Source organism: Melospiza melodia, chromosome 1 (assembly GCF_035770615.1).
Source record: "Melospiza melodia melodia isolate bMelMel2 chromosome 1, bMelMel2.pri, whole genome shotgun sequence".
NCBI classification, from domain to species: Eukaryota; Metazoa; Chordata; class Aves; order Passeriformes; family Passerellidae; genus Melospiza; species Melospiza melodia.
In genome coordinates, this window is record NC_086194.1 from 174,132,586 (window position 1) to 174,160,093 (window position 27,508).

The window sequence follows — 27,508 nt, forward strand, 5'->3', positions numbered from 1 at the left end:
CCTCTCCCCAATTCATACTTGGGAGGAAATGTGTGTGAGGTTCCTCCCTCAGAAAGGGGATTGCTTCCCAACAGTCCTCCTCAAAACTGAGAGAAAGAGATGCTCCCACAAGTGTGTGTATGGGGAGTGACATTGAGCCCTGCTAAGGAATTGTCACTTTTGACTCGTTCTGCCAGAATTACTTCATGGAATCATTTTGGTAGAATTATTTAATGGAGTTGTTTTGATAGAATCATGTAATAGATTTGATTTGACAGAATAATATAATAAAATGTGAATTGACCAAACCAGACCCCCTGGCCATTCCGTGCCTGGAACCAGACATCATGCACACCCCAGAACACGGGGCGACACTGCCCATTCTAAGTGTGCCTCAGTGTCACCAGGGCCTGGGTCAGCAGGAAATGCAGCATTTGGAAGTGGAAGTTGTTCCAGAATTCCTGGTGGGAGCACCGGCTGCACACGGAGCTGCATTGAAGCCCTTACAAATGTTGTGAGGGTTCCTCAGGGTGAGAGAGATGGACGAGAGTCTTGCTTCATGATCAGAAGGCTGGATTTATTAATTTATGATATATACTACATTATGACTATACTAAAAGGAATAGAGAGACAAGGTGCAGAAGCTGCTAAGCTAAGAATAGAATAGGAATCTAAAAACAAGGGTCTGTGTCCAGGCAGAAAACAGGATAATCTCTCCTGTCAGTGGTCAGTAAATCCAGAGACTCACAGAAGACCAATCACAGATGTACCTGTTACATTCCACAACAGCAGATATTAATTGTTTATATTTTTCTTCAGAGGCCTCAGCTTCCCAGAAAGGACAAATCCTAAAAGAAAGGATTTTTATGAAAAAATGTCTGTGACAAATGTCCTTTGTTGTGTAGGCCATGAGAGCAACGGCTTGGGCTGGAGTTGCCAGAGGGGACAAAGGGGACACAGGGGAGCCCTGATTTGCCACTCAGCCTCGGCTTTCACCCAAGTCTGGGTGAAGAGAGGATTCACCTGGAACTCAGAGTGGTTGAGGGCCAGCAGCCCCAGCAGCTCTGGTACTGGTCATCAGAGGAGTCCTGGGCCATGTCCAGGGGCACCACCTTGATGTCTACAGTGGTCACAGTCATTGCCAGCAGTGCCAGGGTGTGAGCCAGGAGGGCCATGGCATGGAGCTTACTGGGAGCAGTGTGGGACACTGGAGGAACAAAGTGGGACACACACTGAGGGGACACTGAGGACACACGGGGGTACATGGGAAGGGTTCCTCTGTGAGGGGCTCTGCATGGCCCCGAGCTCCAACCACAGGAACTTTAGAACAGTGGCCATTTATTCTCATTTCCTAGGAGAGCTTGGACATTATCCTTTTGTTCTCCTATGCAGTGAGTCTCTTTGTCAGGGACAGGGTTGCATTTGGTAAGTTTTTCTTGATTGTGATCTGTACTCCATATATTTTATCTTGTATTTAGCAGACAACCAGTAACAGTCTTAATAAGATAATAGCCTTACAGGTGGGAACTGCTTTAACATAAGTGTACGCAAACTCTTTGCATAAAGAACAGAGAAGGAGAAGATGTGGAAGACCAGACTGCTACAGAAGCTCAACTGTGGTGCATGGCAGACCTTGTGGCCTGGGTACAGTGAAGACTGTGGGAGAGAAAGACTCAAGGCAAAAACAGAATTGAAGACATCACTTCTGATCACTCTGACCATCATGTCTGGACACTCCTGACTTTCATGCTCACTGCTCTTGACAGAGAAGAGATAATCAGGATGTAGTTGGTGAAAGAGATAACAAGGGCATTACTAGTGAAAGGATAATCGAGAATAGTGTGTTTTTAAGGGGACTGGGGCAAAGAGGACCAATTAGAAAATTTCATATGAACATAGTGAGCTATAAATCCTGATAAACTGGTGTAATAAATGGCTTTGGTGTGCTGGCATTGCAGAGTCCCCGTCTCTCAATCCCCACACACCAGCCGCCCAGTCCCAATCCCAAACCCCTGTTTACCCTTCCAGTGTCCCAATGGTACTCCCCAGCATCTTGTTTCTGGTCCCAGACCTTTGTAACCTTCTTGTGACTCCAGGCCACTCAGGAACCTCACCCAAATTCTTAAAGTCCCCATCGCCCCCGCCCCCACCCCCATCAGCCTTGGCCCTCTCCCAGACCCCAGTCCCACTGTCCCACTTCCAGCCCTGTTACCCATTTAATGTCACCCCAAGACCCCAACCCAAATTCAGGGACCAACCCCTGACCCTACAATGTCAGCCTGGAGCCCTCCATGACCACAGTCTACAGCGCCAGTCCCATGTCCCTCCACAAGTGTCATGGGGAATCTCCCCAGCCACCAATATCAAAATCGGCCAGAGTGAATTCCCTGATTGAACTGGAGGTAGCAGAAAGACAGAATTCTTGATCAGCTCGAACTCACAACACATCTCTCCTGGTGTTACACATCAGGGGGGACATTGCCAACAGAACCTATCCATCCTAATTGTATATATACATCAAAATGCAGTTCTTAGTTAATACAAAACCAGCACATTTCCCGTAAATAATTGGCATGGCTCGGCCTCTTTTGGGAAATAATTTTTTTTTGTCCTGGAGTGTCATAAAAATGGGGTATCAGGATGTGGGTTTCACTCAGTGCCCCAATATCTCAGATGACCTTGCCTCAAACTTTCGTTTTGGGCTGGCACTGCTCTTTTGGTGTAACAGATCTTGCCGCATACCCTTCATTGCAGTTCCCTTTATCTCTTTCTCCACCAGTTCCAGCAACCTTTGCTCTTTTGTGTGCACACTTTTACAGCCTTTTATTGTTTTTTATTAGTTTTTTGAAAGCACTATCCAGCATCTTCAGGGGATCTGAAACTTTCTATTCTCTCTCTTAATGCCCAGCCCCCACAACACCAATCCCACAGTCCCATGTTCCCCCAGTTCCCCCCAGTCCCACTCCCCACTCCTCACTGAGTTGCATCCTTATCTCAGATACCAGTTGGGGTCCCCTTTCAGATGACATCCCTGTAGGCACCTTGAGCCTGGGGATGATCTCCCAGGGGAGTGTGGCAGGAGAAGTTCTGGACCCCAAAAAGGGATCCACCAACCCACCAACACCAGGAGATAACCTGAGCCTATGTTGGTGTGGAAGCTCAGTAAAGCCGTTTGCCAGAAATCCCCAGGACTGTTTCCACTTCCAGTGATGCCTGGAGGTGATGGTTTTGAATTCAAAGGGTTCTTTTAAAAACATATCAGGCAGTGCTCTCTAACAGACCAGACAATTCTGTCCTAAAGACACTGAGGATTTGAGGCCGCAGACCAGTGCCCTTCACATCGATTCCCTAGAGTTTTGCTGGTGCTTTTCTTCTTTACAAATTGCAGCATCAGTTGGGGAGGGCCTGAAACCTGGTTATTGGGAGTTACCTCTTACCCACCCACCCAGCCATCCTCATTACTGTGGGCTTTTAGATAAGCAGCCAATTTTCTATCTGCCCAACTCTATCCAGGCCTCACCTCTGGGGCTGAAATTCCTTTCTCAGGAATTAACACCAGGATGCTTTGTCACAGAACCTACCCTGTAGCTTTAATGCAAGTCTATTTCCCACAGGGATTTTTCAACCCCCAACCTGGTGTGTCCTGGATTGTAGTACAGCCACTTCTTTCGGCAGCTGGGTGGAATCAAGGAGGGACAATAATTCTTGCTTATATTTAATCGGAGATCCCTGTGCTGTAATTGACTTCTTTCTCTGCATATGTCTCCATGGGCATGAGCAATGCTCAAAGCAGATGGCAAGTGACTTCCTATGTTTGCCCTTTTCCTCACTGCTAATTCCAGAGCTCTTTGTAACACATCGAGCTCCTCCCCTTGTTCCACATCTCCTTGCAGTTACAGTGACCAGAGTATATACCTGAAATCTTTGTCACAAATTTGATTTCTTGGCCACTTGTATGAGGAGAAAAGTCATTGCTGTGGCCTACATTCATCTGTGCCAATCCTGGCTGATGTCGAGTTGTTTTGAAGAGCACCCCACAGGAGCCCTGAAGGCTCCCTCAAACATGAGGCCCCTGAATGTCCTTGATTTGGACTCCTGCGGAAGGACAGGCATTCGGTAACCTAAAGATGCTCCTCAGGTCTGCATCTCCCGTGGGATTTCCTCTCCTTTGAGCTTTTTGTGTACCAATGAATGCAGCGGTCCCTGTGTGTCCTGATTACCACCCAGCTGCCCAAAGAAGTGGCCGTACTGCAATCCAGGGCACACCAGCTTGAGGACTGACAAATCCCTGTGGGAAATAAACTTACAATAAAGCTGCAGGAGAGGTTCTGCAACAAAGCATCCTGGTGTTAATTTCTGAGAAAGGAATTTCATCCCCAGAGGTGAGGCCTGGATAGAGTTGGGCAGATTGAAAATTGGCTGCTTATCTAAAAGCCCACAATAATGAGGATTGCTGGGTGGGTAGGTGAGAGGTAACTCCCAATCACCAGGTGTCAGGCCTTCGCGAACTGATGCTGCAATTGGTAAAGGAGAAAAGCACCAGCAAAGCTCTGGGGCATTGATGTGATGGGCACTGGTCTGCGGCCTCAGATCTTCAGTGTCCATAGGAGAAAATTCTCAGGTCTCAGGTCTGTTATAGAGCAATGCCTGATATGTCTTCAAAAGAACCCTTTGAATTCAAAACCATCACCTCCAGGTATCACTGAAAGATGAAACACTCCTGGAGAATACTGGCAAATGGCTTTTCTGAGCTACCATGCCAACATGGGCTCAGGTATCTCCTGGTGTGTTGGATCCCTTTTTGGGGGGTCCAGAAGTACTCCTGCCACACCAACAAGGCCAGGGAAGTCACCCAGGCACTCCCCCAAGAGAACCATACTCAGGCTCAAGGTGCCTACTGGGATGTCATCTGAAAGGAGACCCCAAGTGGTATCTGAGATAAGGCAGCAACACAGTGAGCAGTGGGGAGTGGGACTGGGGGGAACTGGGGGGACATCGGTCTGTGGGATTGGGGTCATGGAGGATGAGCAATAAGAGAGAGAATAGAAAGTTTGAGTTCTCCTGCAGGTGCTGCATAGGGCTTTAAAAAGAATGAGCAAAAAACAATAAAAGGATGTAAAAATGTGTACACAGAAGGGTAAAGGTCGCTGGAACCTGTGGAGGAAGAGATAAAGGGCAATGCAGTGAGGGGTTTTTGTGCAAGTTCTGTGACACAAAAAGAGCAGTCACTGCAAAAGCGAAAGTTTGAGACTAGGTCATCTGAGATATTGGGGCACTTATTGAAACCCACCTCCTATCACCCCATTTTTATGACCCTCCAGGACAATAAAAATTATTTCCCAAAAGAGGCCGATCCATGCCAATTATTTACGGGAAATGTGCTGGTTTTGTATTAGCTAAGAAGCCCATTTTGATGAATATTTATAATTAGGATTAATAGATTCTCTTGTCAAGGTGCCCCCCTGATGTTGACCAGGACAGATCTGCTGTGAGTCTGAGCTGATAAAGAATTCGATCTTTCTGCTACCTTCAGTTTAATCAGGGAGTTTGCTCCTGCTGATTTTTATATTGGTGCCTGGGACTACTCCATGGGACACTTGTGGAGGGACATGGGACTGGGATTGTAGACTGTGGTCATGGAGGGCTCCAGGCTGACATTGCAGGGTCACGGGTTGGTCCCTGAATTTGGGTTGGGGTCCTGGGGTGACATGAAATGTGTAACAGGACTGTGAGCAGGACTGGCATCTGGGAGAGGACCAAGGCAGATGGTTGGGGGCAGCTGACGGGGTGGCTTAAGGAATTTGAGTGAGGTTCCTGAGCGTCCTGGGGTCATAAGAGGGCTACAAAGGTCTGGGAGTATAAATGAGATCCTGGGGAGCACCAAGGGGACACTGGAAGAATTGAAAAAGGATTGGTATTGGGACTGGGTGGCTGGTGTGTGGGGATAGAGAGACATGGACTCTGCAATGCCAGCAAAGCAAAGCCATTTATTACACCAGTTTACCAGGATTTATAGCTCACTATGTTCATATGAAATTTTCTACTTGGACCCCTTTGCCCCAGTCCCCTTAAAAACACAATATTCTCAATTATCCTTCTTTCACCAGTAATGTCCTTGTTGTCTGTTTCACCAGCAACGTTCCTGTCATCTCTTTACTCATAGTGGTCAGTGTCAGAGGGTCAGAGTGACCAGAGATGATGTCTTCACTTCTGTTCTTTATTGAATTTTTCTCTCTCATGGTCTTCACTGTACCAGGGCTGCAAGGTCTGCCGTGCTCCCCATTTGAGCTTCTGTACGGGTCTAGGCTTCCACATGTCCCTCTTTTTTGGTTTTTTATGTAATGCATACATGTTAAAGCAGTTCCCATCTGTAAGGCTATTATCTAATTAAGACTATTACTGGTAATCTGCTAAATACAGGATGAAATATATAGAGTACAGATCACAATTCATAAAAATTTGCCAAAGGCAATCATGGCACTGACAAAGAGATTCACTGCATAGGAGAACAAAAGGATAATGTCTAAGGCCTCCTAGGAAATGGGAATAAATGGCCACTGTACTAAAGTTCATCTGGTTGGAGCTCGGGGCCATGCTGAGCCCCTCACAGAGGAACCCTTCCCATGTACCCCCGTGTGTCCTCAGTGTCCCCTCAGTATGTGTCCCACTTTGTCCCCGAGTTTCCCACACTGCTCCTAGTAACTTCCCTGCCATGGCTCTCCTGGCTCACACCCTGGCACTGCTGGCAATGACAGTGACCACTGCAGCCATCAAGGTTGTGCCCCTGGACAGGACCCAGGACTCCTTCAATGACCAGTACCGGGGCTGAGGCCCTGCCATTATCGCAGCCTTGCCAGCCCTCAGCCACTTTGAGTTCTAGGTGAATCCTCCCTTCTTCACCCAGACCTGGGTGAAGGCCGAGGCTCATTGGCAAAGCGGGGGTTCCCACTGTCCCCTCTGGCATCTCCAGCCCAGACCGTCGCTCTCACGGCCTACACAACAAAGGACATTTACAAGGACTTCAACACAGCCATGTGTGCAGCTGCATGCTCCTGCCAGGAATATCAGAACAACTTCTGCTTCAAAACACTGCATTTCCTGCTAACTGATGCACTGGTGACACTGAGGCATGCTCAGAAAGGGCAGTGTCACCATGTGTTCTAGGGTGCGCATGATGTCCAATTCCAGGCACAGTGTGGCCAGAAGGTCCGGTTTAGTCAATTCACATTCTATTAACATATTGTGTCAAATAAAATCTATTACCTGATTCTATCAAAACAACTCCGTTAAATAATTCTACCAAAATTATTCCATGAAGTAATTCTGACAGAGACAGTCAACAGTGACCATTCCTAAGCAGGGCTTATTGTGACTCCCCATACCAACACTTGTGGGAACGTCTCTTTCTCCCACCTTTGAGGAGGACTGCTGGGGAGCGTGCCCTTCCTGAGGGAGGAACTTCACACATATTTCATTCCAAGTATGAATAGGGGAGAAGAATTTCTGTCTGAGAGGGGACTGGGCATTGCCAGAGTCAGGTGATGGATGGCCATTCCCGGTTCTGGTGCTTTACACTCCATTGTCAGTTCAGGGTTGGTGACTTGGGCTGGTTTTAGCTCAATTTAGCACGAGTGCCCTGCCTGGCTGGTGGGGACCTGCTGGAGCAGCTCTAGGGAATGACCGAGGGCTGCTGCTGGGTGACCAGTGGAGCTGGCCGTGTGGCCTGGGGCCAGGAGGGATTTGGAGGACACTCAGATGAGCGAGACCAGAAGTCAGGTAGTGATCGTGTCCCTCTCCCTGCCCAGTGAGGCACATCAGGAGTGCTGTGCCCAATTCTGTTCAGAGCCATTTCCAGCTGTGCTCAGGGCTGTGTCAACCTCTTCCCAGTGTCATGTCCAGTTCTACCCGGTGCCATGTTCAGGTCTGCCCAGTGCCATGTCCAGTTCTGCCCAGTGCTCTTGCCCATTCTGGGCTCCTCAGAACAGAAAAGACCTGGAGATCTTGGTAGGCAGCATGGATGATAACAGGACTGGAGCATTTCTGTCACAAAGTGACAAATACCACAGAGAATGGAAATTTTCCATTCCCCTGAAGGTGCTGGACAGAGCCTGAAGACAAACTGGCAGAAATGATAAAACGAGGGGGAGGTGAGCACACAAGATGAAAATCACAGCTAGAACCCATGGAGAAACATACACAGGGAACTCCAGTGGGGTTTTGGCAAGTTCTGTAACAGGAAACAACAGCATCTGTGCAAAGAAATTGTTCCAGGAACATTGCATTTGGTATCACAGTATTTGGTGAAAAAGTGCCCCAGAAGCCTGATTTTTATGACTCTCCAGGACAATAAAAGACCTGTAGGAGGAGGTGGAACAATGCAAATGATTTACTAGAAAAGTACAGTTTCTGTATTAGATAAGTGACACATTTTAATGAATATTTATAATTATTATGGATAAATACCCCATGGCAAAGTCCTCCCTCATGTGCAGGACCAGGAGAGATCTGCTCTGAGTCTGAGCTGATCAAGAATTCTGGCTTTCTGCTATCTCCATTTCCATCAGGGCGTTCACTCCAGCTGATATTGGTATCACGGTGGGGGGACTCCAGGGGGACTCTTGTGGGGTATCACGGGACTGAGGGATTGGGATTGCAAACATGGGGGGGACACTGGGGGAGTCACAGGACTGGGATTGAGGTAATGGGGGGCTCTGGGAAAAATGAGGGGGGACATGGGATGGTGGGAGTGAGATTGGGATGATGGGGGGGGGCTGGGAGACACTGTGGGGGCAGGGAGTGATGCCTGGATTTGGGTTGATGTCCTGGGGTGACACAAAAGAAATTGGGGACTGAGAGTGGGATTCCGGTCTGGAGATGGGCTGAGGGGGAAACTGGGGGTCTCGGAGTGACCCCAGGATTTCGGTTGAGATCCTGCTGAGGCTGAGAGGACTTGTAGTCATGGGAGTGGGATTGGGCTTCTGGGGGGCCAGGAGGACACAGTACTGTGGGATTGGGATTGGGGTCCCTGGGGGGCTGGGCGACTTTGGGGATGCATTAGTAACCCCAGGATTTGGGATCAGGGACCCCAGAAATGCCTAGGGGGTCTTCTGGCCAGGAGTGCCTCCCTTCCCCCTGGGCTGACCCCACTTCCCTCCCCAGTCCCTCACTGATGAACCCTCCCTGTGTCTCCCCCATGTCCCCTCTGTGTCCCCCAGTGTCCCACTGGTCATTGTGGCCTCTCCTCACCATGGCTCCCCTGTCTCATACTCTGGCACTGCTGGCAATGGCCATGGCCACCACGGCTGTTGATGCGATCCCCCTGGACATGGCCCCGGACTCCTTCGATGATCAGTACCAGGGCTGTGGCACTAAAATGATTGCAGAATTGCCAGCCCTCAACAACTCCGAGTTCCAGCAGAATCCTCTTTTTGCCCAGGCCTGGCTTAAAGCCACAGCTGAGTGGCAGAGTCGGGGGTCCCCTTTGTCCCCTCTGTCATCTCCAGCCCAGGCCATCGCCCTCATGGCCTACACAATGAATGAGCTGTACAGAGAGTTCAACGCAGCCGTGCGTACAGCCGGGCACTCCAGCCAGGAATACCGGGACAACTTCCAATTCAAAACGCTGCATTTCCTGCTGACCCAGGCCCTGGTGACATTGAGGCAGGCTCAGAATGGGCAGTGTCACCGCGTGTACCGGGGGGTGAGCATGTACAGGTTCGAGGCAGAGCCCGGTAACATCGTCCGGTTTGGTCAATTCTCTTCGGCATCACAGAGTGAAGAAATTGCCAATAGCTTTGGGAGTGCCACGGTGTTTGAGGTGTACACGTGCCACGGTGCAGAAATCGGGGAATTCTCCAAGTATCCTAATGAGAAGGAGGTGCTGATCCCACCATATGAGACCTTCCAGGTCATCAAAGTCAGACAGGAAGGAGAAAGGGCACGGATCGAGCTCCACTCCAAGGGGACCTTCAGCAACTACACCTGCGAGTGGCTGCAAGGTGACACCACAGTGACAACCTGCGGGGATGGGGACACCCACTGTGGCCATGGGGACACCAACAGTGGAAGGGGCACACCCATGACCAGGCACAGAGGGTGGGGACACTCACTCAGAGTTTGGGGACAGAGACAGGCCATGCTGGGGACACCAAGTCTGAGGACACCCATCTGGGCACAGAGACAGGGCACAGAGATGGAGACCCCCACTTGTGGGAGGAAAAGGGAAAGGAACACCCATGCCAGGGGACAAGAGGGACAGGGACAGAGACATGGGTCCCCGACCCCATTCCGACCCTGTCACTCCCCAAGAAAGGCAGTGCTGTGGTGATGGGCCTTGTGTGCTGGACGTGGGTGGGCTGGGACCCCTCATGGCACATCCTGAACCTCTGTCACCATCTGTCACTCGCCATGGCACCTCCTGACTCCACCTGACCCCTGTCACCCCTAAGCCCACCATGACACTCCTGACCTCCATGGCCCCTCTACCCCTCTGTGCCTCCCCCAACATCCTCTCACCTGTCAACTCATGGTCCCCATCTCTCCTGTCTCCCCTAACCCTCCAATATGCATGTCCCCAACTCCCTCACTCCCCACATGGTCCCCCTGACCCCTCTCTCTGTCCCCCAGGTGGAAGCATCCCCAGCGCCCCCTTCCACCTTGGAGGACTTCTCCTGGTCACCACAACCTTGGCAGTGGCAACAGGGATCCTCTGAGCCAGCAGGCAACCAAAGTCACCTGAGGTCACTGTGGTCACTGTGGCCACCACGATCACCAAAACCACCAGGACCCTCAGAGAAACGAGACCACCAAGGCTACCATGGCCACCCCTGCCACTCTGGCCACCTTTGCAGCTATTGCCACCATGAGGTCCCTGTGGCCATCAGAGGCACTCTGGACACCATGGTCTGTATGACCACCAAGGCCGCTGTGAACACCAAGACTCCCTGACCCGCCAGAGCCACTCTGACCACTGTGCACATCAGGGCCATTGTGCAAAGCAATCCTATTAAAAATTTCTATCAAAACAATTTCATTGAATAATCCTGTCAAAGCCAGCAAAAAGAGACAATTCCTAAACAGGGCTCAATGTCTTTCCCCACACCAAGAATCATGAGAATGTCTCTTTCTCTCAGCCTCAAGGAGGATCCCTAGGGAGCATTCCCTTCCCAAGGGAGGATCCTCACACACATTTCATTCCAAGCAGAATAAGGGAGAGGAATCTCTGTCTCGGAGGGGACTCAATGTTCCCAGTGTCAGCTGATGGATGGCCAGGCCAAGCTCTGATGCTTCATCCTCACTTGTTGATTTGAGTTTGGTCATTTGGGCTGGTTTTAGACTAATTCAGCACCAAAATCAGCAGAAGACCCCTCTCAGTGCAGCCTTGATGGCCACAAATGGGGCATTGTCCCTTGGGGACATTACAGACAGAGCATCCTGCCAAATTCTGCACTTCACAGGGACCTTAAGGGGGACCAGGGATTGGGAGGTTCAACAGAGCAAGGGTTGGTTCTGTCCATGGGGAGGCACAGTCCCCAGTGCCCGTCCTGGCTGGTTGGCCTGCTGGAGCAGATCTGGAGAAGGATCTGTGGTGCAGGTGGGTGACCAGTGGAGCTGGCTGTGTGGCCTGGGGCCAGGAGAGACCCAGGGGATGTTGGAAAGAGTGGGGTCAATACACCAGTGTCGCTCCATCCCAAACCATTGCAGAGCCCCCGGGGCCGGGATGGGGCGGGGCGGGCACTCAGCAGTGCCAGCAGCTCGTGCGGCCATCTGCTGTTGGCACCCGGAACTGCAGCTGGGAGTGGCGCATACACAGTGCCGATGATTTCCCGCACTCGCTGCTGCCCTCGGGTGGACAATTCCCAAACCACAACTCCAGCAGATGAGGGCGTAAAGAAGATTTGAAACAAAAAAGAGTTTCCTGAATGAAACATCAGGAGTTTTCATCAATAAATGGGTGGTGCTGCCTCTCTCCCCTTTTCTCCATTTTATTTTACATCCTTTCTCTTTCTGTTAGTTCTTTCTTTTTTTTCCTCCCAGTGCTTCTTCTGTTGCATTGCCTCAAATCAGGACGTTGTGAAAAGGCCCCTGACTGATTGTTCATCCTTTTTTAATTGCACTGAGCAGCCCTCACCAGCTCCCTCAGTTCTTCCTGGTTCTCCAAACCCTTCTACTTTTCCATCTCTTCCGTGGACATGCTCTAGCCCCTCCAGGTCCTTGCTGAGGGGCTGCAGTGAAAAAGGGAAACGTTTCCCTCTTCAGGAAAAAGGGAGGAATATTTCTCCATCACCTGTTTGAAGATCAAGCTTTGAAAAATAAAGCTTTCAGTGGTCTCTAAAGAAAACCCCAGGAACTGCTTTATTTTAGGGAATGAGGCACTCTGCAGGAAAGGCGTTAAAGGAGCTGTAGGGGATACATCAGGTGAGCCAGCAGCAAATTTTGGTAAACTTTTGATACACCTGGCGAGCAAGGATCAGGGTTTTATTCATTTCTTGTACAGCAAGTGAGCAAGCAGCAATTTATTGCTACACCAGGCAAGGCAGCCAAGGAGCGCTAGGAGGTGGCCGTGACATTGCCACTCCCCAACCCCTCTGTCCGGAAGTGCCCAAGTGGCCCCAGGTGCTGCCCAGTCTCTGCTGTCCGTGCTGTCCTGTGCTGTCCTGGCAGCTCCAGGCCCCTTGTGCTGGTCCTGCTGGCCTGGCATCATTCCCTCACTGGGCACCTCTTGGAGGGGCTTTTCCAGGATGGACACCATGGTACAGTAACCATGCTGGCTACAGTGGCTGTGGTGGCCATGGTGACCTTGGTCGCCTTGGTAGCCATGGTGTCAATGGTGGTCTCAGTAGCTGCCGTGAACACAGTAGTCACAGTGTGCATGGTGACATCATGGGTCACTGTGGGCACAATGGCCATGCTGACGATGGTGGTTCCAATGCCCAGAGTGGCCAGAGTGGTCGTAGAGACCAAAGTGGCCACAGTGGCCATAGTAACAATAACGACCACAGTGGTCACTCTGGACAAAGGGACCATAGTGGTCATAATGCCCTCCGTAGCTTTGGTGGCTTCATTTCTCTGGGGGTCCTGGTGGCCTTCGTCCTGGTGGCCTTCCACAGTGGCCTCCACAACCACCGCGACCTTGGTGGTGTTGTGGCTTAGAGAGTTCCAATGGCCACTGCCATGGCCACAGTAGCAAGGAGAAGCTCCCCAAGATTGGGAGAATTCCTGGGGAGGCTCCCACCTGTGGGGACAAAGAGAGGGGTCAGGGGATCCTGGGGTGGGAGGGCCAGGTGAGCATCAGGATTGCCATGGCGGGAGGGACAGAGGTGGTGGAGGGCCCTGAGGGTGTGGTGTCAGAGGGGGCCATAATGAGGTCCATGTCCCCTTGTACCCAGCCATGTACCATGTACCTTGCGCCCTCAACCCCCGCACTGGATGTCCCTTTCCCTCTCACCTGGCACTGGCTGTGTCTATTTCCTGCACCCAAGCAATGCTGTCCCTGACCATGTCTCGACCTCTGGGTGTCTTGTCTCCCAGCCACAGTGTGTGTCCCTGTCCCCTCTGGGCCATGGGTGTACTCAGCACCATGTCTTCTTGTCCCCAACTCTCACTGAGTGTCCCCATCCCCCCAGGTTGTTCCCATGATGTCACCTCGCAGCCACTCGCAGTTGTAGTTGCTGAAGTTCCCAGTGGAGCGATGCGCAATCTGCACCTTATTCCCTTCCCTGGTGACTTTGGCAACCTCAAAGGTCTCGAAGGGTGGGATCAGCACCTCCTTCTAACTTTGATTGTGGGAGAACTTCTCAATGTGTGCTCCGAGACACGTGCGCACCTCGAACATTGTGTCTGTCCCATAATATTTGGCCACAGATTTCTTCAGTGACGATGAAGTGAATTGATTGAGGCCGACATTATCACCAAATTTCATATTGAACTGGATATTCCTCACTCCCCGGGACACTTCCAGACACTTATTATGGCATCTGAGCTTCTGGAGGGCCTGGGTCAGCAGGAAATGCAGTGTTTTGAAGTGGAAGTTGTACCGGTATTCCTGGCGGGAGCGTCCAGCCTCACGCCCGGCCTTGTTGAACGAATTGTCTACGTCATTCATTGTGTAGACCATGAGGGCGATGGACTGGTCTTTGGTCAGAATGGATGAATTGGAGCCTTGTTTCTGCCACTCGGCCGTGGCTTTCACGCAGGTCTGGGCAAAAAGAGGGTTCCTCTGGAAGTCAGAGCTCTTGAGGGCTGGCAAGGCTGCAGTCGTGGCTGGGCCACAGTTGAGGTACTGGTCATCAAAGGAGTTGTGGGCCATGTCCAGGTGCACCACCTTGATGTCCGCAGTGGCCACGGTCATTGCCAGCAGTGCCAGGGTGTGAGCCAGGTGGGGCATAGAGAAGTGAGGCCACAGGGACCAGTGTGGGACACTGGGGGCACAGAGGGGACACAGAGGACAGACTGTGTGACACGAGGAGGACACTGGGGGACACTGAGGGATGCTGAGGAGACACTAATGGGACAGAGGGGACTCTGAGGGACATGGCCAGCCATGGGGAGCTTCCCAGGGGAGGGTCTGGCGAGTGAAAATGCGGTCAGCCTAGGGAGAGTGGGGGCTGCCCTGGCCAGGAGACCCCTGGACATGTCCTGGAACCGGATCCCAAATCCTGTGATCACTCCTGGATACCTCATTGTTCCCAAGACTCTCAATCCCACTCCCACAGTTCCGTGCCCCCCCACTCCTTGCAGTGTTTCCCATTGCCTCTGTTACCCCAATCCCTCCCCCAGTGCCTTGTATCCCTCCCAGTGACCCCATGTCCCCCAAGACCCTAGCCCAAGGTTTGGGGTCCCCAATGTGTCCCACCTGTCCCTGTCCCCTCCTCCCCTTACCCAAATCCCAGTCTCAGTTCCATCACCTCCCTGGGGACCCCTGGATCCCGATCCAGTCCCATGTGCCACCCAAGTGTGCCCCAGTACCCCACTGCCACTCCCATGGTCCTGGGTCTCCCATTGCTGGCCTCTGGACCAGCCCAGGACTTCAGTTCCTGTCCTGTGACACTCCCAGTGCCCCCCAGACCCCAATCCCTCAGTCCCATGTTCCCCCCTCAAGGGTCCCCAGTCCCTGATACCGAAATTGGTTGGAGTGAACTCCCTGATGGAACTGGAGGTATCAGAAAGCCAGAATTCTTGATCAGCTCGGACTCACAGGGGATCTCTTCTGGTCCTGCACATCAGGGGGGACTTTTCCATTGGGTATTTATGCATCATAATTATAAATATACATGAAATTGTGTCCTTTATATAATACAGAAACCAGCCCTTTTCCCGTAAATAATCTGCATGGCTCTGCCTCTTTTAGGAAATAATTTTTATTTTGCTGCAGATTCATAAAAATGAGCTTTCTCAGTGTGGTTTTCACTGAGTGCCCCAATATCCCAGATCACCTTGCCTCAAAATTTTGCTTTGGGCAGCTGCTGCTCCTTCTGTGTTACAGAACTTGCCAAAAACCCTTTACAGCAGTTTATCTGTTTCTCCACACGGTCCAGTCAACTTTGTCCTGCTATGTCCACACTTTTACATCCTTTTATTGTTTTACGCCAGTTCATCTTTAAACTGTACCAAGCACCAAACTGTACCAAGGCATCTAAAACTTTCTATTCTCTCTCTTACTGCTCACCCTCTGGGACCCCAATCCCACCAACCCATGTCCCCCCAGTTCCCCCCAGTCCCACTCCCCACTGCTCACTGAGTTGCACTCACACCTCAGATACCACTTGGGGTCCCGTATCAGATGACATCTGCAGAGGATCATCGCCTGCAGCGATGTCATCTGATAGGGGACCCCAATTGGTATCTGAGGTGTGACAGCAACTCAGTGAGCACTGGGGAGTGGGACTGGGTGGAACTGTGGGGACATGGGATTGTGGGATTGGAGTCGTGGGGACTGAACAATAAGAGAGAGAACAGAAAGTTTCAGATCCCTTAAAGGTGCTGGATAGAGCTTAAAGAAGAACTAGCAAAAAACCATAATAGAATGCAAAATGTGTGCACATCAGAGCAAAGACAAAGAGATAAAGGGAAGTCATTTGAGGGGTTTTTGGGCAGTTCTGTAACACAGAAGAAGCAGCAGTGTCTGCCAAATGTGAAAGTTCAAGCTGAGGTCTTCTGGGATATTGGGGCACTCAATGAAAAACACACTGAGAAAATTCATTTTTAGGACTTCCCAGTACCATAAAAGGATTTCCAGAACGAGGCAGAAGTATGCAAATGATTTTTCAGAAATGTGAAGTTTCTGTACTAGGTGAGGGACACATTGTAACGAATATTTGAAATTATGGTGGATAAAGACCCTGTGGCAAAGTCTCCCGTGACCTGCAGGACCAGGAGAGATCCACTGTGAGTCTGAGCTGATAAAGAATTCCAGTTTTCTGATAGCTGCAGTTCCATCAGGGAGTTCAGTCCAGCTGATTTCAGTACTGGGGCTGGAGTGACCCCTGGGGACTCTTGGGGGAGGCACGGGACTGAGGGATTGGGATTGCAGTGCTGGGGGGGCACTCGGGGAGTCACAGGACTGGGATTGGGGTAATGGGTGGCTCTGGTGGAAAATGACGGGGGGCATGGGATGGTGGGGGTGGGATTGGGGTGGTGGGGGGCTGAGAGACGCTGTGGGGGAAGGGAGTGATGGCTGGATTTGGGTTGATGTCCTGGGGTGACATCGAAGAAATTGGGGACTGGGAGTGGGATTGGGGTCTGGGGATGGGCCGAGGGGGACACTGGGGGTCTCAGGGCATGACCCCCAGGATTTAGGTCAGGGACCCCAGACATGCCCTGGGGTCTACTGGCCAGGAGTGCCTCCCTTCCCCCTGGGCTGACCCCACTTCCCTTCCCGGTCCCTCACTGATGAACCCTCTCTGTGTCTCCCCCATGTCCCCTCTGTGTCCACCAGCGTCCCACACTGGTCATTGTGGCCTTTCCTCTCCATGGCTCCCCCGGCTACGACCCTGACACTGCTGGCAATGGCCATGGCCACCATGGCTGTCGATGTGATCCCTCTGGACATGGCCCCGGACTCCTTCGATGATAAGTACCAGGGCTGTGACACTAAAATGATCGCGGAATTACCAGCTCTCAACAACTCCGAGTTCCAGCAGAATCCTCTTTTTGCCCAGGCCTTGCTTAATGCCACAGCCAAGTGGCGAGGTCAGAAGTCCCCTGTGTCCTCTCTGTCCTCTCCAGCCCAGGCCATCGCCCTCATGGCCTACACAATGAATGAGCTGTACAGAGAGTTCAACGAAGCCGTGCGTACAGCCGGGCGCTCCAGCCAGGAATACCGGGACAACTTCCACTTCAAAATGCTGCATTTCCTGCTGACCCAGGCCCTGGTGATGCTGAGGCAGGCTCAGAATGGGCAGTGTCACAACGTGTATCTGGGGGTGTGCAAGTACAGGTTCAAGGCAAAGCCCAGTGACATGGTCCGGTTTGGTCAATTCTCTTCAGCATCACAGAATGAAAAAACTGCCCAGCACTTTGGGAGTGCCATGGTGCTCCAGGTGTACGCGTTCCACGGAGCAGCAATCTGGAATTTCTCCAAGTATCCTAATGAGAAGGAGGTGCTGATCCCACCATATGAGACCTTCCAGGTCATCAAAGTCAGCCAGGAAGGAGAAAAGGCGAGGATCCAGCTCCGCTCCAATGGGAACTTCAGCAACTACACCTGCGAGTGGCTGCAAGGTGACACCAGAGGTGACAATCTGGGGGGATGGGGACACCCACTGTGGCCATGGGGACACCAACAGTGGACAGGGCACACCCATGACCAGGCACAGAGGGTGGGGACACTCACTCAGAGTTTGGGGACAGGGACAGGCCATGCTGGGGACACCAACTCTGGGGACACCCATGTGGGCACGGGGACAGGGCACAAAGATGAAAACCCGCGCTTGTGGGAGGGAAAAGGGAAAGGGACACCCATGCCAGGAGACAAGAGGGACAGGGACAGAGACATGACCCCCGACCCCATTCCGACCCTGTCACTCGCCACCAAAGGCAGTGCTGTGGGGATGGATCTTGTGTGCTGGACGTGGGTGGGCTGGGACCCCTCATGGCACATCCTGAACCTCTGTCACCATCTGTCACTCGCCATGGCACCTCCTGACTCCACCTGACCCCTGTCAAACCTAAGCCCACCATTACACCTCTGACCTCCCTGGCCCCTCTACCCCTCCGTGCCTCTCCCAACACCCTGTCACCTGTCACCTCATGGCCCCCATTCTCTTCTGCCACCCCTAACCATCCAATATGCATGTCCCAAACTCCCTCACTCCCCACATGGTCCCCTCTGACCCCTCTCTCTGGCCCCCAGGTGGAAGCATCCCCAGGGCTCCCTCCCACCTTGGAGGACTTCTCCTGGCCACCACAACCTTGGTAGTGGTGTTTTGCAGAGAAAAGAAGAAACCTCACAACTTCGTAAAAGTTGTAAAGCCCAGTATGCTTTTATTACGACACTTGCCGGACGCAGGTCCCCCAACAAGGCATGCGTACTTCTGAAGACCTCGGGTCTTCTTTTTCCCCCTTCCAAATGCATATGCATACATTTTCACAATGAGTTCATACCTATTCATTCCGTGTGACATTTATCGCCAGTTCTTCTTTATCAAAGGAATTTCTAAGTCGGGGGCAAATCGACCTTGTGGTCTTTTCTGTTTTTCTTTCTCTGTCTCCTTGCTGTCTCGGCATGCGAGTTCTTCCTTCAGCTTTGGCCTCACAGACTTTTCACCTCTCTTAGACACTTCACCTAATTCAGAATGGATCTTTACTCTGTCTCATTCCCCCCTTTCCTAGGAAATAAGTAAATTCTTTTACTTAATGAAAACCTTCACAACAGTCAGTGTCTTTTAGTGCTTCACCATGTGCTTTTGACAAAGGTGTTAGCACAGCTATTCGTTGTAGCATTCTCCAGTTCCAAATTAACAATATAATAGATAATCCTAAGCTTACCCCAACTAATAGTAGTAAAATTACAATGGGGTGGCACAACTTATTAAAGATTCCATTTGCAGTTGGTGACCACCCAAAGATCACATCCAATAATCTTAACAAAATTACATATACAGAGATTAGAATGGTTTCTACTAGACAGAATAACATCATTGCTATCAATTTGTACAGCAGCACAAGCAGTTCTCAAGCATACCCCCTTTTCCAGTATATACGAGCACAGTTTTCTGGTCAGTGACTGGATGAATTTCGAAGTGACAAATACTCTGCTCAGTGTCCAAACACACATCCTGAGCACTAATAGTATTGCTTTCACAAATGAATCCCATCTGTTCTCTAGCAGTGCAGGATTCTAAGTTTACTGTCTGCCATTCCCCATTCATCTTTCGTGCCCACACTCCATGTTCTGAAGGATAGAGTATTGTTTTTTCATGGTTTGATCCTAGAGCAACGATGGGATGGATAACATAAACAGTGGCATTATGTATGGTAAGCACAAAGGCAGTTGCCACATTAGAAACAGGATCATAGGTGAAATTCACCACAGTCCACCAGGATTGAAAATTCCTTTCAAAATCAATTGCATTATCCCACACAATTTCTTGAATTTCAGCTGGAAAATTACCTTCACCCCTTTCCCATATGATCAGAGCTGCTGTTGCTTGCATCCATAACTGTGCTTGTATACAACTGAAAGCTAAAGACACATTATCTTGTACTATACTAAGTGCTTCTACTATCAACTTGTGGTCTTGCTCCCCGGCCTTTTCATACTTCCTTACTTTGGCAGTACTTTTGAAATCTGTCACTGGCTAGTTCCTAATGCCAATAGAGATTACTATAAAGGCTGCTTCAGTTTTGTTAGGCTACCTGCTGCAGTGGCCAGTTTATTCACCAGTATTTCTGAATCAATTCCATTTAAAACTCCTAATCTTGTCCCTAATATGCCAGTTAGATGTTTGTTATGGGGAACAGGAACTGCTTTCTGTTTATGACCATCCCTCCCTGCCAGAGGGATGTGCTGGACTCACACTGCAAATTCAGACACACTTCACCAGTGTATCTGACAGAGGTTTAGGTCATATTTGAGGCAGATGTTTGTTCTGAAATGTAGAGACCTCAGGGAATCTCCTTCCCCCTCCAAAGCACCTGATTTCCCAGATGTGTGGCAAGCAGGAATGTCTCTCCTGGTCTACGAAACCTCACCGACCTTGCCCCTAGCTTCAGGTCCAAGCCTCAAGTAAATAATGAAGGGGAAGTCTGAGAGAAGAGCCTAAATTCATTGCAGTGCCTCAGAAGAAACTGGGATCAGGTTTCTGCTACTTGAAACACTCAGCACAAAAGTGATGCTCAAAATCCTACAGCCTGCTGCTGAGCTCTGAGGGGGGGGGGGGGTCTCTCTCTACCTCTTTTAAGCAGAATCCAACTGCCTCAGACTGGGACAATCACTGATCCAAATCTCAGTAGGAAAAGGGATAGCTATAAATAAAGAAAATCGCCTTCCTTGCTTGGGTTAATTTACCACCTGCAGTTCAGCACCCTTTACCAGCCATTGCCTGAGTGTTCAGCCAACCGGCTTGGAAAATGACCTAAGGAGCTGTTGTTCAGTCACATTCTTTACTACGTTAGGTTCAAGTTTGGATTTTGGGTAGAGTCTGAACTAGTATGGGGTGTATAAGGCCCTGCTGTGGTAAAAAGTGCAGTGTCCACTTTGAATTCAAATGAAAGTCTGATAGTAATTTGAGCTCAAAGGCAGGTCACTTCTACAGGCTGTATCAAGGTGAAATTACACCAACAGTCTGATTCACTTAGGTTATCACAGACTTCCTGGTGTTCATATACACCAGGGGAGGTTCAGACACTAATTACATCTGGTCTCTCATAAGCTACCCTATTGATGACTTGGCACTCTACTTTGATTTCTTCTCCTCTGATTCCTTGAAGATTCCACAGTTCCTGCTCTTGCCATTCTTGCTCCTCACATACCTGATTCTCGTGGATTACTACAGTAGATATGTTTAAATCTTTTATCTCAGAAGGTTTTCCTATGGATCCAGTATACTGATTAAATGCCAGGGACCAAGGCCATTTAGCATTACTTTGAACAGAGGTACTCTCAAGTTCTGAAACTTCAGTTATGATTACACACAATACAATTCTACAAACTAAAATATGAGCTACTCCCGACCGCAATATACTCATTTTGCCCGAGTAAGTTTTAATCTCAGTTCATTGTCTCCTGGCGTCACTCCTTAAGGGGTTTCTGGGCCTTCTTCACCCGAGAGTGATGGATCCAGGCATTCTGCTCCTTGATTTTGATTGCAGTGAAGGTGGTGAGAAGTACTCGCAGTGGTCTGTCCCACTGTGGTTCCGAAGTCTTCTCTGTAAGAGACTTAACATATACATCATCCCCAGGCTATCTAACTCCCTGCTCTGAGTTCCAGCCACATGTCTCTCAATTACTCTGAGCTGTTTGCTTAATGCCACCATGTAGGTGGACATTCTGGACATTCCCTTTGTATTCTATATGGTCTTCTATAAGGCATTCCAAAAGGACTCAGCATTCCTTTAGCTCAAGGTTTAGTTTGAATTTGCAATATTGCTAGTGGAAGAGCTTGGGCTAGGGTAGATTAACTTCTTGCCCCAGTCTTATTCATTCTCTCCACCCGGCCGCTTGGTTGGGGGTGGTATGGGGTGTGAAGTTTCTAATCTGTGCCCAGATGGCTACTAATCTGTTGCACTATTTTGGAAATGAAATGTGATTCTTTATCTGAGGATATCGTGGCTGGAACTCTGAAGCGTGGTATTATTTCTTGTAAAAATAATCTGGTCACCTCTTGAGCTTTGACAGTTCTGGTGGGGAATGTTTCTGGCCATTTTGAAAATGTATCTATCAATACCAGTAAATACTGATACCCCCCTTTCCTTGGGAGTTCTGAAAAGTTAATTTGCCACTGCTGTACCGGCCCATAGCCTCTCTCAGTCTGACCGAGTTTTGGCCGGGGGGTGTTTTGGGGTTAGTCTGGAGGCAAGGATCACACTGTCGGCTCACCTGAGTGATAGTGGCATATAAATTCCTGACAACGATACAACGATTCTTTCAATCAGATGTGTGTTCTAGAAAGCCTGTGGAAATTACTACTTCAAAGTCAACACTTCATTTCAATGCACTCTGTATCACTTGCAGCCTTGGTCATTTCGGAAAAGGAGCCACACTCTATAAAAACATGCCTAAGTAGTTAAGCAGTTAAGTAGTTAGGCCCTAGTGTGTTTTCTAGTGCCCTTCCTTCACTAGTAACCACGAAAATGGGAAGGGATTACTAGCTCTCTTTCAATAGTAGCCCACCCCTTGCAGTTGTACGTCTCCTTTGATTAGTATTATTGTATTATGGTTTACCTTCGAGGAAAATCTGTTCCTCACCCTTTGCTGCTTTCTTTGCCTCTCCATCCGTCAGCTCATTTCTTTCCTCCAATTTTAAGCTCACTCTCTGGTGTGCCTTAATATGCTTTTTCAGGTAGCTGAACTGCTTCCAGCAGCTGGATTGTCTCTTCTTTCCCTGTGAGGTCAGCAGTCCCCTCTCCTTCCAGATGGCTCCATGTGCATGTAGACTCCGAATGCATACCTTGAGTCTGTGTAGATGGTTATTCTCCTCCCTTTTGTCCTTTCCAGGGCACGGGTCAGGGCAATTATCTCAGCCTTCTGCGCAGAGGTACCTGTTGGTAAGGGTCCAGACTCTATTACCTCTCTGCAGGTAAGTCACTGTGAACTTTGCAATGTCACTTTCCTGTCAGTGAACCAGGTCTCTGCATCATCTGCAGGAGTGTCCCTTAATTCTGGGCAGCTGGAGTAGGTAGCTTCAGTAGTCTCTAGGCAACTATGGTGTACTGCTTCTCCTTGATTCCACTGAGGAAAGAAGCTGGGTTGACAGTATTAGTCACCACTATCTCTACATCGTCTTGCTCTACCATGATGGCCTGGCATTTCAGAAACCTCTGTGGTGAGAGCCAGTGGCCACCCTTTACTTCTAGTACTGCAGACACTGTGTGGGACACTAGCACAGTCATTTTTGTCCCAGGGTAAACTTGCATGCCTCTTGAATATTCAGTACGACTGCTGCTATAGCTCTGAGGCAACCTGGTCATCCTTTGGCTGTTGCATCTAGTTGCTTAGAGAAGTAAGCAACTGCCCTTCAGTATGGGCCCAAGTCCTGAGCCAATATTCCCTGGGCAATTCCTTGCGTGGAAAGATAGAAAAAGTGCTTTACTTACATCTGGAAGTTTCAAAGCTGGACCCAACATGAGGGCACTCTCTCTAGCTGGCGAAAGGCCCGTGTGGCGTCTTTTGTCCACTGGAGATCTCTGTTTCCATTGGCAATAAGAGCATAGAGGGGTCTGGTGAACAGTCCATAATTATAAACCCACAGCTGGCACTACCCTGCCATGCCTAAGAAGGTTCAGAGTTCCTTCATTGTCTGGGGTTTTGGGGTTTGGCAGACGGCTTCCCTGCCTTAAAGTCTGCTGCTCAGCACTCACTTCTTACCCCAGGTAGATTACCTTCTGTTTCACTACCTCTGCCTTTTTCTTTGAGACTCTGCGTCCTTGGAGTCCTAGGAAATTCAAAAGGCTTACCGTCCAGGCTTCTCTCGCTTCCCTCATCCGAGTGGCTACTAGAAGATCATCCACGTACTGCAACAGCCTCCTTTCCTCTTGTGGAGCTTCCTGGGACTCTGGGTCTTTGCAAGCTGTTCTCTAATCTGAGTGGGGAATCTTGAAGTCTTCAGGCACACGGACTATGTGAGCTTGTGTTTGAATGCAAAAATTTTCTGGCTGGCTTCGTGGATAGGGAGGCAAAAGAAGGCATCTCTTAGGCCTAAAACCGTGAACCAGGTTAGCTCAGGTGTTAAACAAGTTAGTAAGGTATATGGATTTGCTACCACAGGGTATAAATTCTTTGTTATCTTATTGACAGTCCTTAATCCAGTACTATCAGTTATTGGGCTGATTCCTTCCTTATTTTCCTTTTGAGGGTACTACTCAGTTCTCACTAGTTGTGTTCTTTCCTTAAGCTTGATGCTCATGGGGGAGCATCTTTCACTCTCCCTGGTACAGCAGAGGCCCATACCCTTGAAAACACTTGTTTACTTATTCCAATATCTCTTTACTAATGTCTTTAATTTCAGTGTCTGTTAATATTAAGCCTAACCTCTTTGTATCATTTGCCTCCAGAGTAACCTTTCTCATTTGAGAACATTTAGCAAATTGAGCAAATTGTACAAAAGCTTTTAAGTACACATAGTACACATGTTACTTTAAAGGTTTGCACGAGTATGCCTTCTCAGACTGGCCAGTTGTTCATTCCCCACACTACAACATAAACATTCTCCACAGGTACTAAAGCTTTATTAAAACTGAATATATGGCCCTTGTGTCGACAAAAATTCTTCCCTTTTGGGGAGGTCATCTTTATCTTTCCTCCCTTACCTTGGGAGGAGCCTTTAGCAAATCATATGTACTCATTTTGTGAACTGTGATTGCTTTGCATTTCAGCATGATAATCTTTGCCTGATTTCATACGTTGCTATCTTATGCTGCATGCTGAACAACATGTTTGATTTGCTTTCTCTTTGCCTTGTTTTCCTTTTTCAAGCGCCAAGACCAGAGGGCGGTCTGATCTTACAGTCTCTTTGCCATTCTGGGTGATTTCTTAAAACAAAAAGACATATCAGCATACAAAAACTCTATCCCATTTATCTTCCTATTATAGAACAGTACTAACAGCAATGAAGTATTATAAATCTTTTTATTTTCTGAGCTGCTCTTACTGGCAACCTCCTCCCGATGAGCCCCTCCCAAAAGGGGCTAATTTAGGAACCTGTTTGCTCTGGTCAGTTCTCATTATTTATTTCTCCTTGCCCTATCTCGCTTCCACTCAAACCTCTTTTCACAGACCTTCACAGTAGTTTTTCAGTTTTCCTCCTCCACACACACAGCTCCAGGTGGCAGGCATCAGATGTGATTCCCACACACAAGCTTTAAGACCTTAGGTTCTGAATCCGCTTGACCAGAAACCTCTAATTTACACTCGGGGCATGTGCCCTGACAGCAAAACAGCAAAACCAGTGTTTCTCATAAACACCGCACTGCAATAATACCTGCACATCCAGCTTTTGCTCACAGGCCATTCCCGTGTTCCCTGGGGAGACGGGGCAGCCAGAGCTGTCCCTGTGCCCAGGGGACAGCCACTGTCACCTCACACAGCATGCTAATCAAAAACGTGACATAGACACTATGTTCTGATCAAACAAAATATCAGTCTTTTCTAGTTCTCTTCTTGCACAATCTAATTAAGCCCTGTGTCTACTTACACTTGTTTTACTGCTTTGCAAAAAGGCTGTGCTAGTCACAGCCGAAACTCTGATATGCCCACAGACACGGACACACGCACCCGCACCCCCCCTGTATCTCAAATTCACTAGAGCCAAGGCTTGAATTGCTGTGAGGAGGAGAATTCTTGGAATTCCTTTAACTTGCTTTATCGTAGTTAAGCATAAATCACCGTACTATAGTTCTCCTATGTAAAATGCTACTCTTGTTGCAAACAAAATCTTAAAATCTCCACAAACAGTACTATACAATCTGAGAATCAAATTACCACAATGCAGTGGAAGACAATCACCGCACAAAATCACTGGGAAAGGGCATAACTCTCAAAGTGCTCACTTTTCTCAACACAACACAGCATACCATAATTCGGCATTTACTCACATCAATTTTTCCTGGACACAATCAAAATAACAGCACACAGTCTAGAGATAAAATCCAAACATCCAGGGCAAAGGAACTCTCTGAGCTCATACTCACAGTTAAAATGTACCAAATCTACACAAACCACTACATTTAAACATGATAAATACCATCACTGACATTCCTCCACTCGTTTCTCCGCGGGGCACTTCTCTCCCTGCCCCCACAGCCTGCTGCAGCCTCAGGCCTCACTCAGCTGCTTCAAACACGGGTAGTAGTGACCCCCCCTGCACTGTAGGGCCCTGTAGATTTATTCTCTTTTATACACCATACACTTATACACTTGCACGATTAAAAACACAGTACACTGACCACACAATGCACACATCAACCATACAGCAAACCATACAGCAACACAGTGTCTGGACATCACACACACACACAAACAAAACACACACGGGCTCAGCAGTTCTGCTCCATCAGAACAATGAACCCCCAATACACACATACACGGGTTCACCCGGCTCACCCCCAGAACCGCTTGCGGTCTGCTCTATCAGAACGATGAACCCCGTCTCTACTGTAGCTGCTCCATCAGCTGTACCCAGATGTTTCTGAGTGATTTATTCCCTAGCTTTCTTTTCCCCCCCGGGGGCCCTTCAGTACATACCATATCTTCCTCCACAGCCAGCAGGTCCTTGTCTGTCCTTGCAGGAGGCAAGTCGAGACGAGCGGAGCCCCACCAGGAAAAAAAATCCTAGGGCGCGCCTTGGAGGTCCGTCTATCCGCCCTGTCCCTGCGGGGACAGAGAACTCCTGGCTGGCTCACCATAATGTTTTGCAGAGAAAAGAAGAAACCTCACAACTTTCTAAAAGTTGTAAATCTTGGTATGTTTCTTAAGGCGCCGGACACATGCCTTTTTGAGGAGAGCAATCTCCGCATGTGTCCGGCACCGTAATAAACATACCAAGCTTTACAACTTTTAGAAAGTTGTGAGGTTTCTTCTTTTCTCCACAAAATACCCCCCCCCCCCCAATTTCAACCCTGTCCCCCCTCACCAAAGGCAGTGCTGTGGGGACAGGCCCTGAGTGCTGAATGTGGGTAGGCCAGGAACTCCCTATGGAACTCTCTGAATCCCCTTAACCTCTGTCAAACTTAGGACCACCATGACCTCCCTGACCTCCCAGGCCCCTGTGCCCTCTGTGCCACCCCCAACACCCTGTCACCTGTCACCTCATGGCCCTCATCTCTCCTATCATCCCTAACCCCCCCATTATGGCCGTCCCCAACCCTCTCACTCCCCACACGATCCCCCTGATGTCCGTCTCTCTGTTCCCCAGGTGGGAGAGTCCCCAGGGCCACCTTCCACCTTGGAGGACTCCTCCTGGCCACTACAGCCCTGGCACTGGCCACTGGGATCTTCTGAGCCACAAGACCACCACAGCCTCCAAGGTCACTGTGGTCACTGTAGCAAGCATGGCCACCATGATCACCATCATCACTGTGGCCTCCTCGATCACCAAAAACACCAGGACCCCCAGAGAAACAAGGCCTCCAAGGCTATGAAGGCCACTACAGCCACTCTGGCTAGCATGGTCCCAATAACAACCAAGGTCACTATGGCCACCATGATCACCTAGAATCCTTCAGCCACGGGGCTACCACAGACACTGTGGCTCCCCATACCATTTTGCAATGCAATTGTATTAAAAAAAATCAGTCAAAAGAATTCTAAGAAACAAATCTATCAAAACCAGCAAAAAGTGACCATTCTTAAGCAGGGCACGCTGCCACTCCC

At 49.5% G+C, this 27,508-nt stretch overlaps 2 protein-coding genes across 2 annotated transcripts; both read left to right on the plus strand.

The window, feature by feature from the left end:
* The first annotated feature begins 9,226 nt into the window (after positions 1-9,226).
* Positions 9,227-10,691, plus strand: LOC134418559 (erythroblast NAD(P)(+)--arginine ADP-ribosyltransferase-like). Its single transcript, XM_063157064.1, has 2 exons — positions 9,227-9,977; positions 10,606-10,691. The coding sequence occupies exons 1-2, from the start codon at positions 9,227-9,229 to the stop codon at positions 10,689-10,691; spliced, it is 837 nt and encodes a 278-aa protein (XP_063013134.1).
* Positions 10,692-16,949: 6,258 nt separating this feature from the next.
* On the plus strand, positions 16,950-27,276 carry LOC134418624 (erythroblast NAD(P)(+)--arginine ADP-ribosyltransferase-like). The gene is made up of 4 exons (XM_063157196.1): positions 16,950-17,700; positions 18,332-18,393; positions 26,774-26,811; positions 27,051-27,276. Exons 1-4 carry the CDS (start codon positions 16,950-16,952, stop codon positions 27,274-27,276), a joined length of 1,077 nt encoding a protein of 358 aa, XP_063013266.1.
* The last annotated feature ends 232 nt before the right edge of the window (positions 27,277-27,508 follow it).